Below are 17,472 nucleotides of genomic sequence, written 5' to 3'. Positions count from 1 at the left end.
TCCAGTTCAAATGTAGGTCTAAACCCACATGGGCTTTCTTTTGTGAGGTGATTATTCTTTACAAAAAGAGATAAAAAATATTTTTATCATTATTATTTATAGAAAAAGGATATAAAGAAAAAAAACTAAAGTTTTCTGACTATGATTTTTTGACATTCAAAACGCAGTCTCTTTTCAAAGTTAGATTCTTCTCACATAATGTTCTCAGGCTTCAAAATATTCTAGGCACAAGAAGAACAAAAGAAAAAGAAAATCAAATTAGTGTCGGAATATTTTTCTCCACACATGTCCACCTATTCCCCTCACCCCTCCATTACCCCCAACAGACTGCTTAAAATAGGGAGTAGCAGTGAATTTCTGTAAAAAGTGAGTCAAACCTAATAGAGCAGTATGGTCCAAAAGTTTGCGAACATTAATCTCCAAGGTAAATGATTGTTGCCGTTGTTTTCAAATTCTGTTGTTCGCAAAGTGTAGCATTTTCCTCTTTTCCATGTGCTAAACCTTACATTTACCTGAAGAGGGACTTCTTGACTATTGCAGCTTTAATGCTCCCCAACATGTCTGCAGGGGTTAGAACAATGCACGTTTCTGAGAAGAATGTAGATGTGGTAAGTCTAACAGAGGTCACACGGCTCCCTCCTCTTGCTTGGCAGAAAATGTTTTAAATGGATAATGTGGACTCTTGATGAGATACTTAAAATAAAAATTCCTACGGTGGCTTTAGAGTTTGAAACATTTAAAATTGTACCCCCTCCCTTCCTTTTTTTTTTAAAACAAATTTGTGCTTCTGGAATGGAAATCTGGTTTTATAGAGAGAGGCTCGAGTGCATAATTTTCTTTTTTATTTGAGATCTGTTTACTTTGAGTTCACAGAGAAATTTGCCTTTGAAAATACTAAATTTTATAAAATAGATTAGCGCTACGTCTAGTGATCTTTTAATTTCACTTCGCAAAGCATATTAAACAATTCAATTTGGGGGGCTTTTTATATACTTCTTTTCTAACCTGACCAAAAAAAAAAATAGTTTCAAAAAAGCATTGTTATTTAAAAAGCGCACTGTTGGTTAAGAGTTGACCTATTTTTCCCTGCTCAGTCAAATTAATATGCACCATCCTAAAGACACCAAGCTTAGAATTTTTCCTGCCAGCAAAAACACAATACATTGTGAAGCCTTTAGATGGAGACATAGTTCAAATAAACACTAGAATTCCTTTCACAGTGCTTTGTGTAAGTCTAAGAATGAACATTTAAGAATACTCAGAAGGAAATATGAAAAGAAATTCATTTAAGATGCTTATACTGATTATAGAATTTATATTATATTTAGTCTTTCATAATGGAAGAGGGTTCCTGCATATTAAGCTGACACTTAATAAAATAAAAGGTTACATATTCTTGACCAGTAAAGTAAATTTACTGCCCTTGCACCTTACAGCAAAGCGTATTATACTGCAAATAAGAATGTTGTTGTTGATGATGCAGAGTACAGGCTATATGTAATCAGTGGCATGCATCAAAAGTCATCTGATAGCCACATTAAAGCCACATTTCCTATTAAGAATCAGACTAAATTACAACATGGCACTTCCCAGAATGAGCCAAGGAAATGCATTCTGCAAGAAGAAATAATTGTATTTGAGTGTCTCTGTGAAAATCAGGAAGTCTTTTAGCAGTAAGTAATAGTGCTTTTCTTTTTAGTCTGCCTTCTTTTGTATTGCAATATATTCAACCTCACTGGCAAGCCTATCACACTAATTATTATTACATCTAGTGGTTCAGTTATCTTGATGACTACTGTGGCTGAAATTCTCCAAGGTCAAATCTTTAATAGCGTGAATCAAACTAAGCAGCCATCATACATCCAGTTGCTTTTGAGATATACTAGATGAAACAGTGTATCCCAGACCTGTTTACGACTCTTCTTATTCTTGCAAACGTGGAGTAAATTACATGTGCAGCTTAATTGCGCCATTCATTTTGCAAAAGTTCCTTCTCAAAAATTTCGTGAGGAGCAGATGTGCTGTTGTGAAAATGACAGCCCAAGCACACCTATAATGATCTCATTGACCACAGAAGTCTTTAGCTTGACCCCTGGTACTTTTCAGTGATCTGAAATAATCTGACTGGTTATAGGCATCTTCTCAATCCATAGACTTTCAATAATTTCACATATTTACACATGTAATAAATTCATTGGCACACAAATGCATGCTCTGCTTGGTTTATGCACACACAAAATGGTATAAATGAACTCCAGACCATGTTGAAGAATACCGTTCTCTCCAAATTCCTCTATATCTCTAGGGTGGAAATAGGCATTTAGTTTGTAATGTGTCCAAATATAAGCATCTGTACACATTTGGATGTTCTATGAATATGAAATTAAATATGAAACTTCTTTCTTTTGTGACAATTTTCTTTCTTTAATTTTTTAACATGCAGTTGCACATCTGGACAGCAGTGATTTCTTCTTTAATTTAAATGTGTTGCTTTTTTATAGACCGTGTTTGAGTAAAGCAATTTGAATTGTGCAACTATTCATTCTGAACATAGCAAAACATCTATTTAATTCAAAGATTATTCCCCAGGAAAAAAGTAAACAGATGAAAGAACCCGGTTTGTGTCAGCTTTGGCTTTTGAGAGTTTCTGGCCTTGTGATACTCAATCCTCATCTCACAAGAGTGACATAGCCAGGATCCTTTTGGTTCCTTTTTCTTTAAAGAGTTATAAATAAGTGGAAGACTTCATTCCTGGGAAAATCATCATACAGAGTATTTCTAGAATTATTGATGGGCGTTTTAATCCCCTTTGGTCAGTTTTGTCTTAAAACATGCACCCTAAACTGGCATTAAAAAGCAGTAATTGGGATTCACTGCTCCATGATGACTTTAACAATGAAGTTTACCCGAGTCCACTTTTTCTCATCCCTTCGCCACCTCAGTCATCCTTTTCCACATCCCTTGTTCCCTTCCCTTATGTATCATTGTCTGGTGCAGTAACATTAAACATGTCATGTTTTTATTCAGATTACCAGCACCATTATTAACATTTTCAGCCAAATAAAATTTTTATTTCCTTGCAAATCATAAAGCATTTAAGTTGTGTTGAATTATAATTAAAAGTCATAATCTGAAAAGAGCTCCTATGCAACTATATAACATATAGATTCTACAGATGCAGTCTTGCTCCATTTGAAAATGGATTTTTAAAAAGTGCAGCCACATATTATGTTTTATATGTTAATGACAAGTGTTCAGCAAATATGGAATATGAAGGAAGAAATATTAGGCTTTTAAAAACAACATTATCTGCTTATTCCTTGGCTGTAATGTAGCTGGCATGCTGCATTTGGGGCTGTCTACGTGTGTTTTTAAAAATGTCATCTTTATTAGTATTACGTTCAAGGAATAGTACCAGGGAATCAGTTTCTTTCAAGACCTTCCTCCAGCGTGTGGCATATAAGTCTGTGACGAGCGACATTACAGAAGGTCATGTCACTTTTAACTGCTTGCATTACATCTTTCTGATTTCCCTAGTGCCCTTCCTTTGTTTGATTAATACTACTTGCTTTCAAGCAAGGTATCAGAAAGCATAATTTGGAAAGAGAATTCTAGAGCCGGTCTGAGATATCCCCCTTGAAGAAAAGGGAAAGGGGGGAGAAAAAAAAACTTGGTAAAAATGTATCTTTTTTTAACACATGTATTTTTTTTTCTCAAGGAAATCCTGCATATGTGTTGTTATTAAATTATTGTTGACAAATGTTTAGGCAACTGAACTTAATATACTTGCAAACAAAACTATGTAGTCCTTATGGGGTTTTATTTGAAGAGGAAGGAGCCGGAGTTTGAGACGAAGCCTCCTTTATTTTGTTTTCCTTTTTTAAGTGTTCAACTCCAGCACACTCTTTCAAAATGGTAGGTGTTGTTTGAGTTCTCTGGGAAAGGTTGCGGTTTTGTGCAGTCATTAAATGCACTTCAGTAATACATACAGTTTGTTTTGAAAAGCTCGGTCTGCAGTTTCAGTATTCATTGCATTTGGCCAGGGCTCACGTCTCCAAGCACAGCCCCACTTCTGAGACACTTTTGCCTTCATAGCCTTCCATTTTATTGGACCGTTAACACCTGAAAATTAGCAAAAGCATTATCATTTTAATTGGGAATACTTATGCAAGCCTCTACCTGTGTCCCATTGTGTGTTTCTTAGTGTCTGTGAAACATGAATCGAAATTTTGTATGTCATTAAGAAGACTGAATATTTTGCCCAGGAAAAAAATACATAATTTAATTTTTAAAAATTACTGTTTAAAATATTCTTGATGCTATTTTTCTTTTCACTAATAGCTAACATTTCTGAACACTTACTTCGATACGGAAACTGTGCTAAGTACTTTAAACACATTATTTCATTGGATCCTTAATCAACACTGTGGGATAGGTGCTATTATCTCCATTTTCGAAGCCACCTTAACTTCACCTGAGCAAAATGTAATAGTGGGATAATTCTGAAGCAGCTTAAAGGCATCCATAGGAAAGCATCAGTATTATAAATCCTCGTTTGTAGATGTTTATGATGTAACATTAAAAAGGCACTGGAGAAGGGGAAAAGCCCTCACTAGAGCGCTAAAACACAACACAAAGGCCTCTCGCTAACACAACACTTTTCTGCCAAATGTAAAAGCAAATGGTTGTATTGGGTGGTTCTGGCTGCACATTTGTAGAGCAATTGTGCGTAGCCAATTACCCACTTGTGCAGGGTAAGAACGGTTTGGGTTTTGCAAATGAAGAGCCTGATTCTGAAGACCTCTTTGAGTTGTTCTTGAACATAAGATCCACAGCTGATTTGGAAATTGTGTAAATTAAGCTATTGGCTTGTTTTGTTTCAATAATACTTGGGAATTTTTAAAATTAACTTGAAGGTAGTACAAATCTCCAAATATTAAAGGTTAAATACTTATGGTTTCTGTGTCCAGGCAAATATTTGAAGGCATTTTGAATATTTGCTTTTATTAATCTGTATCACTGATTAGGTGTAGGTCTTTCCAGACAAGTTAGTTCACTTCTGTGAGCTAGTTCAGTTCTTTTACATAAAAGCCTATTGAAAGACATAAAGAATATGGGCACCTGGGTAGCTTAGTCGATTAAGCGGCCAACTCTTGATTTCAGCTCAGATCATGATCTCAAGGTTCCTGAGATCAAGCCCCACGTCAGGCTTTGCACTGACAACACAGAGCCTGTTTGGGATTCTCTCTCTCTCCTTCTCTGTCCCTCTCCACCTCTCTCTGTCTCTCTGTCTCTCTCTCCGTCTCTTAAAATAAATAAATCAATAAAAACTATAGAAGAAAACAAAAAAAAAATAGATACTAAGAATTGTTGATGCAATCATTTATTCATTCTATCAACAAATATTTCTTGAACATTAGTATGCCCCTTGCAGTCTGTTAGGCACAATCTGACACCATTTTTCTTTCCTAGCACCTGCAGTATGATCATACATACTAAAGAGAGGCACATAATACATTTTTAATAATAACTAGTGAAAACACTGAGTTTATGCACAGGAATAAAAGTATACTGTACTGTTCATTTCTTTTGATAAATGACTTTGTGTGGGTAATTTAAGGAAAACATGACTTAACCACACCACATCATTCTGTTTTATACTTCAAATGTATACAACTTTTACTGAAAAATAAAAATGGATAATAATGACCAGCCTAAAAAATTACTTAATCTAAATCAAAACTTTTAAACTCGTTTTATTAGAGATACAAAATTGTAATCATTTTAATAAAACTTATGAGAGTTAGGTGACTTCATCCCCTGCCCCAATAATTGAGCAAGGGGTGAGAACTGCCTCTGTGCTATCCCACTGTCTGGATTTGAGTTCTATTTCAGCTACTTGCTGTGTTAGGTGAATTCTTTGGAAGAATGCAATGTACTGAAATACTGTCGCTGTTTCTCCTATTTAAACCTCCATCAAAACTAGCCCAATTTGGAATTGCCTAGCTTATAGCACCTTGATTATACATTGTTACTATTACTGTCTATATACTTCTGAATACTTCAAAATTGCAGGAAATTAAAAGCCAACATGAAAGATTAGCTTATAGGCTCCATTTAAATTCTATTGGATTATAAACCTCTTGAAGGCTGACATGAGTATAGATGAAATTTCTGTTTTTCATCTTTATATTCCTGCATTACCTAGCACTGTGTTTCTTGGACAAGGAGCTTTATAATAAATGCTCATGGAGTTGCTGAGCATAGTTAGAAGTAATGTTAAGAGTCCTTTCTTGGTGAGGTTTAATTGCTTTATATGTCTTCAAAATAAGTGTAAACTCTCACCAGATATTGGAAACAGTACTTTGTACTATTATGATTCTTTTGAAATGCTGAATGTCCAAATGAAAGACCACAAAATTCTACCATATAATAGAAGATTTAAAGCAGGCCATTAAATTAGGAACAATCTCAGAACACCTGGGTGGCTCAGTTGGTTGAGTGTCTAACTCTTGACTTCAGCTCAGGTCATGATCCTAAGGTCGTGAGATCAAGCCCTGCATCATGCTCTACGCTGAGTATAGAGCCTGCATGGGACACATTCTCTATCCCCTTCTGCCTCTCTCACCTGCTTGGGCTCTCTCACTCTCTCTCTCTCTCTCTCTCTAAAATTAAAAAAAAAAAATTAGGAACAAGCTCACAAGCTGTCAGATGCTTTAGGTTCTCTATTGGTTTATGAGAAATGGAAGTTTGTGTTTGGGCTATTATTTTAAATAAGTTAATGCTTTTAGAATATTTGAGAACAATTATTAGATCACTGAAAGTCCTGACATGTTATCTCAGTTTGTGTAGCTCTTTGCATAATACAGTCTTAGCTATTGAAGTTTTCACTCATAACATATTCCTGTCTGTATCATAAGCCACATGAAAGAAGCACTAGCTGTCTCCTCTATCTTTTAAAGTTGTGAGCTCTGGGAGAAAGATTTAAAAATATTTAATAACCATGATTCTATCAAGTTTATTCAGAAATCGAGATACAGACTGGATAAAAAAGAAAAGCACCACAAGAATTAGAAATTATATGAAATGGCATAAATGCAATCAGAAGTTAGCACTTGCCTGAATACCAACCCTCCCCAAAGTTTTTAAAAATTTTTGGTTTCCATGGAGAGAGAGAGAGAGAGAGAGAGTGAGTGTAGTGTGTGTAGGTACATAAAACCACAATAAAACACCTGACAGAGTGAAATCCCATTTGTAATACCACAGTTACATGTTAATCAAGGAAAGGGCAAATTATTTGACAAATCCAAAATGAAGATTGCATTAAGTTGAAGTAAGGAAACTAGGAGTCATAAAAAATACATTCATTAAAATATCTACCTATAGGGGTTATATATACATATCCTATACATATCCTATACGTTTGATTATTGAATACATTTCTAATTTTCTTTTATTGTCCATTCTCATAATGTAATCCTTGTGTAAAATCAAGAATTAAAATTAGAGTTTCTGGTAACCCACAAAATCAAAAATACAGAGAGATAGTCAAAAGTTGACATTTATACATAAGAATTAAAATTTGAGCCTTGATGACCCCAAAACCACAAACAACAGAAGAAAAAATAAACAAATGAGACTACCTCAACTCAAAAGCTCTGCACAGTGGAACAAATGATTTAACACAATAAAAAGACCACCTACAGAATGGGAGAAAACTTTTGCAAACAATATATCAGATAAGGGATTAATATCCAAAATATCTGAAGAACTCAGTCAACTCCCTAACAACAACAACAACAACAACAACAAACAAACAATCCAATTTAAAACTAGGCAGAAGAGGGACACCCAGGGTGGCTCAGTTGGTTAAGCGTCCAAATTCAACTCAGGTCATGATCTCATAGTTGGTGAGTTCGAGCCCCTAACTGGCTCTGTGCTGACAGCTCAGAGCCTATGGCCTGCTTCAGATGCTGATCCTGTGTCTCCCTCTCTCTCTCTGCCCCTCCCCTGCTTGTGCTTTCTCTCACTTTCTCTCTCTCTCTCAATACTAAATAAATATTTATAAATGAATGAATGAAGGAATGAATGAATAAATAAAAATAGGCAGAAGAACTAAATAGACAACTTTCCAAAGAGAACATCAAAATGACCGACAGATGAAAAGATGCTTAACATCACTACTATCAAGGAAATGCAAACCTAAACCACAATGCAATACCATCGCTATATCAAAGTCTCAATGAGTTAATGAATGTCTCTTAGAATGGCTGTCATCAGGAAGAGACGATAGGTCCTCTTGAGGATGTGGTGAATATAGAACTTTATACACTATTGGTAGGAATGTAAATTGGTTACAACACTATGGAAAACAATGTGGAGTTTCCTCAAAAAAATAAAAATAGATCTGCCATATGGTCCAACAATTATGCTTCTAAATATATACCCAAAGGAAATGAACACAGGATATCGAAAAATTATCTGTGCTAACATGTTTACTGCAGCATGATTCCCTATATGTTGCCAATATATGGAAACAACCCAAATGCCCATCAACAGGTGAATGGGTGAAAAAGATGTGGCATGTATACGCAGAGGAATGCTATTCAGTTACAAGACAAGAAGATAGCCTCCCTTTTGTGAGAACATGGCTGGACCTTGAGCACATTATAACCAAGATAAGTCAGAGGAAGAGTGGTATTATATGATAGCATTTATACATGGGATCTAAAAAAGTCAAACGTATACAAAAAGATAGTAAAATGGTGGTTACCAGGGAATGGATGGCAGGGATAGCAGTGGTGGTGTTTAAGGGTACAAGCTTATGACAGGTATTAAGTAGGCCATCAAGATCTGATGCACAGTATAATGAACATAGGCACTAATAGTATACTATAATTATGTAATATAAATACTGCTACATTAGCAAACATATTACAACATATAAATGTGTCCAAGTAACACACAGCATACTTTAAACTTATGCAATGTTACACATCAAAGGTATTCAATAAAAAAATTTTTAAAAAGTAAAATTTGAGCCATGGAAGATACTAGCTTTATGCCATAGACCACCAGCATAAATCGACAAACAGACAGTATACTTAAAGCTTGGTGAAAAATGAATTCGAAATAGCGGAGTTGGATTCTGCTTAGTTATCTAGCTCCAAACTTAAAGTGCCTCATTAATACAGACAGTGGAGTAGGTAAAAAAGGAAAGTTCCTGATTTAAAGCATCTCTCAAATTAATGTTAGTTTACCTTATGCATAGTTCAAATTCTTTAAGTTGTCACGGAACATTTCACACGAATAGGGTTTCCCTGAGTGGGATCCACTTCCCTGGTTTCAATCAATTAAAGGCAGAGCATTTCCCTAATCCCTATCTCTAGATCAAATAGTCCCTCTCCATGAATCTGTTTCAAATGTTAATAAAGTTTTCATTTCCAAAAGGTTCAAAATGACAGAACAAAATTCTCTCCTCTTAAGAGCACGAAAATGACTTCTGTTTCTGTCTGCAGGTAGTGGAGGACATGCTGGAGGACGAGGAAGAAGAAGATGACAAAGATGACAAGGTAATTATCTTTCCCAGCACTTGGGTACCAGGGGATGGGGAAATGTAGACATGACACTGTTTTCACAGACAGTTAAAAAAGGAGTTGAAGTGTTTGAGTCCAGAAAATTGGACAGCGCTGTTTATCATCCTAACAATGCCACTGCATGTTGCAAAGAAGGAGAGAGGGCTATAAATCCTCTTCGCTTTTGTCCAGAGCTGGGTCAAATATTTTTCTGCCAGGAACAAAAAAAAATAATTCAGCTTGTCTGAAACTTGATAGCTCTCGTGAAGATAACAGCAGTGACAACTGTTTTTGAAGGGCAAAAATTTGTCCTATCTTGAGTATTACAAATCAGGCTACACTTCGGAGGAAGAGAGAAGTGAAAAAATAGCAGCCTGCTTAAGTTCAACATGGATGTTGTCATCTGTAATTTTCAAAGAATTGCTCAGCAAAAGAACACACGTGTGTGTGGAGGGCTTCAGAGGGCATTTACATAATCCCAGTGCTCATGGTCCTTGCCTAGACTTGACTTGGGGTAGCCCTGTGGCTCCTTGGTCAGGAAAGCCCGTTGACAGGTTATTTTGTGATTGCTGGTTGGCATGGGAATGATGACCACGGTAAAAACAAAAACAAAAACAAAAACAAAAACAAACCAGCTAGTTTCTGGAATCGCTTGGATTGGCTGTGTCCTGTGTGGAGAGGGGATAACTGGAGGGATGAATTAGAATGACCTTGAACCACTGTGGTGGTGGTGTCTCGGGTCAGAAGAAAGTCTTTTTATGGCAAGGAGGATAGTGATGCTGGTTTAGCAAAATCCTTGGGCATTTCTAGATCGAAAATCTAAAAGGTGCTAGAGTGAGGTTGGGAGGGAAGAGAGAATATCATTCATTATTTCCAAATTGTTTGGCATACAAAACCAGATTTTGACCTTCACTGGAATCTGATTTCTATTATAATAAAGCAGTGAATTTTTGGAATAAAGGAGAACAACAGTATATCTTAATTTATGCCCTTGACCTTTGATTCTAGTAGAGATGTACAGTTATATCCTTGTATAAGAATTCACATGCTGGAAGCAAGCATTAGAAATGTTAAAAAAAAATTCACAGCGATTAGTCAAACTCCCACATGATTTTTTCTTGACTATTATTCAATGCTAGAAGGAGAATGAAAACATAGACACACACACACACACACACACACACACACACACACACACACACACTTTCTCCCATCTAATGTTGTTCCAAATATTTTTAAATTGATAGAGATTTTATGTGAAATTTTTCTTCTGTATATCATTTAGTCATTAGTGACATCATCAAACATAAACTAACAAAATCTCCTTCCTACAAAAACATGTATGTGCTTGTTTTTAATGTTAAATAACATGAACATACACTTCTGGCAATAAATGATATGATTTATTGTTAAGGTCAGTGTTAGAGCGGTAGAGAGCTTGTATTTTAACTCAACATGCCAGCCCTGAATCATCATTTCTCTGCTGATAAACACTGAGCTGCCATCCATTTATGGCTATTTTCCCTTGCTTGTTGCTGCTTTATTATTAAAGCCACCATAAAGATTCATTCCAGCAGCGGGCGTTTCTCCAGAAATGTTAATAAATGGAAACCCTTAGTGAAGTCTAGTACTTCAATGTCCCTGCTTGAAGTCAACCTGTATTTTTTTTAGCCAGTTTGTTGCTACTCCAAACCACTAATCTCCCCTTTATGGTCATTTTTTTAAACAGAGAGGATGTTAGGAGTGGGAAGCAAATAACACTTGGTTAACCACCTCCCTAAAACCTAGATGTTGAGTGGAGCATGCCAGGTGGAAACAGCACCAGGTCCCTGGAGTGGCATCTATTGTCGTCTAGTGTTTAGGGGTCTGGAAATGACACCCTGGTTCTAACACATTTGCAGATCTGGTTACCAGAGTTGATTGAAAGTGAGTGCTTAAATTACTGTGTGAATTCTACTGTATTCTTGCGTGCAGGACGCTGACAAACAGTGTGTTTTCCATATGAAAGGGTTGTGAGCTGATTTTCATAAATCCAACCCTTTATTCGAGGGACATATAAGGAGGCTTTTCTTTTCCAGTCACAATGCAATTGATAGCATAAAAATCATACCTGAACAAAAAGAAAATCTCAAGTATAATAATTTACAAAAGACTTTTAGGGGCTTGCGTAATGGAAGAATCCTAGAGTGGACGTGTTAAAATAGAAAGTTTTTACCATAAGAAATGAAAATATGAAAAGATCCTTCAAGTTTCCATTTACCAGCTTCCGTCTCTTGAGTGGCTGTCATAGTGGCAAAGGTTGTAAGTCTTGGCTATCAGTGTGTCTGAGTGAGAGAAGGGTAATTTCCTACTTTAAAAAATTCATTGGTTCCTCTGTTTAAAGTTTGTGTATAGAGTTGTGCGTAATGGAATTTCAGGAGAAAACAAATGTGTTTTTTGCCATATGAGCAGGCACTGACCTCTAGCTCTCATTATTTCTCTGTTTTCTCATATGGCATAATAGTGGGGTCAGGTCAGTGAGTCCTCTTATAGGATAAAAGTAAAAAAGATTAATAAATGTGCCAAAGCCTCACTTTAATTGAACCTGAAGCATATGTTGCAAGTATGTAAAATATGTCCCAGATGTTACACCGAGGCTGGTTTCTGGGCTTTCCCTGATTACCACAAGGCAGCTATTAGTCCTATAACCTTTGGACTTGGGGGTAAATGGGGTATTACGTGGCACAGAATGAGAGCACCTGTTTTCCATTCAGCAAAGACCCCTGGCAGGCTTTGCCTAAGCCTATCCATATGTTTTCACTTAGCAGATTGTTGGGCGATTATGAAAAGTGTCTTTCTTTAGAGCCAGCATTGATATTAGTCACTCACAATGAAAGGGCAAGTCATTGGCTACTTGACAAGGTCCGTGTGGGCATAAACCGAAGTCGTTTATTTCATTTCAGCTCGAAGTGTTTTCCCTCAACATAATTATATAGATGGCAAAGACACAGGTACAAGAAGTTGAAGCGGACACAGATTATAATTACTTCGCATAACAGTTTCGTAAGAGCTTTTCTTTAGTGCTAACTTCAGCACCTGGGAAGACTTTGGTTAAAGTTAGTAAAAGCTAAGTCACGATTCACCTGGAACCCCAGATCCTAAAGCTTTTCCATGCGATGGGCTTTTGAGGATTTTTTTTTTTTCGTGTGTCCTTCTTTTTTTATTAAAACAGCTAATCATTCAGGTGAGAGTTTGTGATCCTCAGACTTAGCCTTCATTCTAGGATCCATTGTCCACATTTGCCTGAATCTAAAGTTGGGTGGCTTCTCTCTTAATCCAATTCCACGGTTTTCACAAAGGCAGAGAAGATGGGTTTTAAATGGTGGTTCTTAGTTATGAATCATTGACTTGTTTCACTTATCTGCATTATGTAGTAGTACTAGATGAAGCTCTACCGGAGATGAAATTTCTCCTGAATTAAATGTTAGAAAGACATCCTACTTTGTTCTCAGTTCCCTTTGTTGTAGAGCCTTCTCTCAGCCATCAGCCACAAAGTCACAGTTTGATCTGATTTTTGACCTGACACCAAATCCTGCCTTTGTGGTTAATAGAATATCTTAGTAAATACTTAAGGCTTAGCTAAATTACCTAGGTGGACCTATCAATAAGCCATCTAATAGTGTTTTTGACCGTGTTATTTATAATAATACATTGGTCAATCTGCATAATCTAGACATCTAATTAATGAAGATCAGCTTTCGTTTTGTAGCTTAAAAAGTTTAGGCATGCTTCCCATGGTGTGTTCTACCCTTGTAATGGGATCCAGCTGCAATATCAGGAAGCAGAAGATAGAATGCAGGTTTTCCTCAGGATAAGCATGGATTCAGACGCATGGCATACTACTAATGTTTATTGATAAAAGATATTAAAGTGTTCAGGCATTTATGCTTGCATTGCTTCTCCTTTTTCCTCGGCCATTATGTCAAGGTTACTGTGTTTCAAGATAACTAGATGCAATGAATGAAACATATCTGAGTTACTTAAAAATACACAGATTGTTTGTTTTAATTCTTGAAATCTCTGTTTTCTGCTTTGATTCTCCAGCCCTACAAATGTATACAATATACCCAGGATGCATACATCTCTGCATCTCAAATCAAGGATGGGGTGGGGGAGGAGATACCTCTGATAAGTGATAGAAGAAGATTCTAATCTGGCAACATGTTCTAGTTATATTCCATGAAACAATTACATGGTGGGGGAGCCGATCAAAGCTTTGGAGAAAGGCAGGGAAAGAGAAGTCAAGAAAAAAATTTATTTAAAAAAATCTTAATTCACATTTAACTGGAATAGCATTGTATTAGTTTATTAGTTTTCTATTGCTGCATTGCAAATGACCACAAACTTAGAGGCTTCAAACAAGCCACATGTATTAGCTCTCAACTCAGCATGTCGGAAGTCTAGGCATGGCTCAACTGGGCTCTCTGCTCAGAATCTCACACTCAAGGTGTCAAGCTGAGTTCTCATCTGAGGCTTTGCAGAAGAATCCACTTCCAAGCTCATTCGGTGTGTTGAGAGAATTCACTTCCTTATATTTGGAGGACTGAAGCCTTTGTTTTCTTGTTGGCTTTTCACTCCCACTGGTTACTTTCCATGGTCCATCCCATCTTTATATCCATCCATGGAGAAGCTCCCTTTTGTCAAATCTCTCTAACACTTTAACTCTCTTTCTTCAGGAAGAGCCTAGTCCCTTTTAAGGGTTCACCTAATTAGATCATGCCGACCAAAGATAATTCTTTCTTAAAGTCCACTGTGCCATCTAATATAACCTAATCATGGGATGGCTATACCATTATATTCCTAATTCCCTTCCCCTACAAAGTGAAGGGATTATACAGAACATATACACCAGGAAGTAGGAATCTTGGCAGTCATCTTAGAATTCTGCCACTGCATCTAGATCCACTCAGGCTCTGGAACAAAAATGGAACAGTCTTTGTGTTCCTTGTATGTATCTATTGCCAGGCAATGCCATAACTATCTTACAGTAAACAAATTAGGAAAGCCTGCCTGCACAGACACATCCTTTCAAAGATTGTAGGAAACATCTCATACCAGAGATACAAACTGAAATATATTTTACTGAGGTAAACTTTATATTTTAAACTGAGTTATAGTACAGTATGTCCTACTTATTATCTAGTTCTCTGGGGTGAGGGGTGGTTGGGCATGCAGAAAGCCTGATGGGAAACACGTTCTTTCCCCTTGTTGCTTCCTTCTCGGGAGAAGAACAAAAAAGAATAAAATAGGCAAAAAGCAAGGAAGGGTCCATTCCTCCTTTAGGGGATGTATTGGTGCTCAGACCCGCTAAGGTGATAGATAGCACACTGACCTTGAGTCAGCAGGAACACTCTACTTCATCTAGAATCATAGCAACATTCACACTAGAGGATGCCGAAGAGAAGTGTCAGAAGGATGCCTTGCTGCCCCATGGCTTTCTGCCTCCTGCAAGGCAGGAAGTCTTCTGAGTTTGCCTGCACAGTCACTGCCCTTACCCTGCCTCTGCTGGTGTTGCCCCTGCACAGCCCTTGGGCCAGAGCCCATCTGCCCCACCTGGCTGGACCCCTAAGGTGAAGCTCTGCAGCCTTGTGACTCTGACAGGTGTGTCAGGGGAGGTGTCCGCAAGGATTGGGGTTTGCTTGATAAGTGCTGTAAGCCAGACTCCTTAGTAAGAGTTCACAACTAGGGGCTTCTGGCACCAGGGCACCCAGGTGTTTCTCATTCCAGGACTCCCTTGTGGGCCAATAAAATTCCCAAGATCCTCCAAACAGCCCCACACACTCAGCACATCCCAGCCCATCTTCTCCTTGCTCCTCCTAGTTCAACTTCATTTAAAAATGGGGAAACTGCTCCAGCCAAACATGGGTGCATTGCCAAAGGTGATACAGATAATAAGTGGCAGAGCCAGGGCTGAAACTCAGGTTTTCCAAGTTTAGCATCTTTATCCTTCCTTAAAACTAATTTTTCCTGGAAAATAAAAATCAAAGAACAGATGCAAATTACTTTAAACATGCTCTTTAGGCATTCTGGTAGCATAATCAGGGAGTACAGCATCCATCCCCAGCCAGGAGCTCTTTACTTCTAGGTTTCCAGTTCTTCACACTGCTTTCGTGTACATTCAGCCCTTTCCCACTATACCAGCTAAGCAGGACTGTGGTGAGCGAGTAATAACCCCTCAAAGATGTCCTGCCAGAAGTTCTGCAGCCCGAGAGAGGGTGTGCCCTGTAATGTAGGCTCAACAGCACAAGAAGAAACTGAAGACCCAGAACTACAGCAGCAGAAGGAGCTGCTGGACAGCACCCAGTGTGGGGGAGTATGGAGCCAAGGCCAGAGCACTGGCGTTAATAAAACAAACTGATGGGGGGCGGGGGGCAGGGTAGGTTGGAGGGTTGAAGGGCTACACCAGCTTTGAAGACGGAGGAAGGTGACCACAAACCAAGACCTGTGTGCAGCCTTTAGAAGCCGGAAAGGGCAAGGAAGAAGATTCTCCCCTAGAGCCTCCAGAAAGAAATGCAGTCATGCCCACATCTTGATTTTAGTTAGCCCTGTGAGACCCACTTCCAATGTGCGGACCGCAAAACTATAAGATAACAAATCTGTGTCATTTAAGCCACTGGGTTTATTCATGACAGCAGCAATAGAAACTAATACAGGTGCCTTCCAATGGCATCTTCCCCCCCCCCCCCCCCGCCCACACACACATATATATGTACATTTTAAAGCACTAGATCTAAGCTCCTAATTTTTCCTTATTAACTTAATCTACTCTTCTATATAAATATGGCTACACAGTTCTTCATTCAATATGGAAACTAAAACAGTATAGCAAAGCAAATATTTTTGTCCGAATTGCCTTAGTTTTTATTCAGAAAAGCTCGTCCAAAGATGAGAGTGAGTTTGTACCCATCTCTAGTGCACGTGCTTACTTTCCTGTTGAGGAGCCTGTATTATTCATTGGTGACTACAGCACCAAAGCATGGTTAACTTGACTTTTCATCAGGAGAATTTCACTTCCTTAGAACATTCATTCTATTCTAGAAAGCATCAGGACAGAGGGTATTAGCCCTATTTAGGTCACAGACCCTTTGAAAACCTGAAGAAAGCTGCAGATTTTTTCCCCAGGGTGGAGAAAAAATATGTAAACACGTAAAAAAAAAAAAAAAAAAAAAAAAACTTTTCCATGCCTTTTTGTATTGCAATGGATGGAAATTGAATTATTTTTCAGAGTAAAGTATTTTTACAGAGTCATACCTCTGTTCCTCTCACTACCTTCCTCTTGACATTAATGCCTATTTTCCTCAAACACCTGAGATAAATGCAAATTTTTCAAGTAAAAATAAAGTTTAGTTCAGCTCAAAAGTAAGCTTCTACAAGAAGGCTGATGTCTGGCTTTGATATTGAAATTATGGAGTGGTTTTTGACACAGCAATAGGCTTGTTATTTTTGACATCTGTTTGACTATGACTTTTCAGTTGCATGGCAATACGTGCTTAAAACACTGACTTGGCAAAAGAAAACAGCAAACAAAATGGGACTGCTGTGGCTTTATTAGATGAGGGTTAAGCATAGACAAATTCCTAGAGTTCTCCAAAGTCCTTGTTGAATTCCTATCATATTGTGCTGAGGATATCATGTTTTAAATTGTTTGCATCATTAATGCCTCATCATTATTTTTTTAAAAAGGATTAAGGGGCACCTGGGTGGCTCAGTCGGGTAAGCACCCAACTTGGTTTCAGCTCAAATCATTATCTCATAGCTTCGTGGGTTCGAGCCCCACATCGGGCTCTGTGTTGGCACTGCAGAGCCTGTTTGGGATTCTCTCTCTCTCCCTCTCTCTCTGCCCCTTCCCCACTTGCAC

General features: G+C 37.7%; 1 protein-coding gene across 21 annotated transcripts in view; it reads left to right on the top strand.

Moving 5' to 3' along the window:
- MCTP1 (multiple C2 and transmembrane domain containing 1) overlaps window positions 1-17,472 on the top strand; it is a 520,292-nt gene that overhangs the window by 438,061 nt on the left and 64,759 nt on the right. For all 21 annotated transcript variants that reach the window (XM_045040171.1, XM_045040175.1, XM_045040217.1 and 18 more), the window contains one exon: window positions 9,519-9,572. In XM_045040171.1, coding sequence (XP_044896106.1) covers window positions 9,519-9,572 — 54 coding nt within the window. The remainder of the gene's footprint in view (window positions 1-9,518; window positions 9,573-17,472) is intronic.

The sequence above is a fragment of the Felis catus genome, chromosome A1 (assembly GCF_018350175.1).
Source record: "Felis catus isolate Fca126 chromosome A1, F.catus_Fca126_mat1.0, whole genome shotgun sequence".
NCBI classification, from domain to species: domain Eukaryota; kingdom Metazoa; phylum Chordata; class Mammalia; order Carnivora; family Felidae; genus Felis; species Felis catus.
The sequence above is the reverse complement of the archived record's forward strand: the minus strand, read 5'-3'. Positions and strand labels throughout refer to the sequence as shown.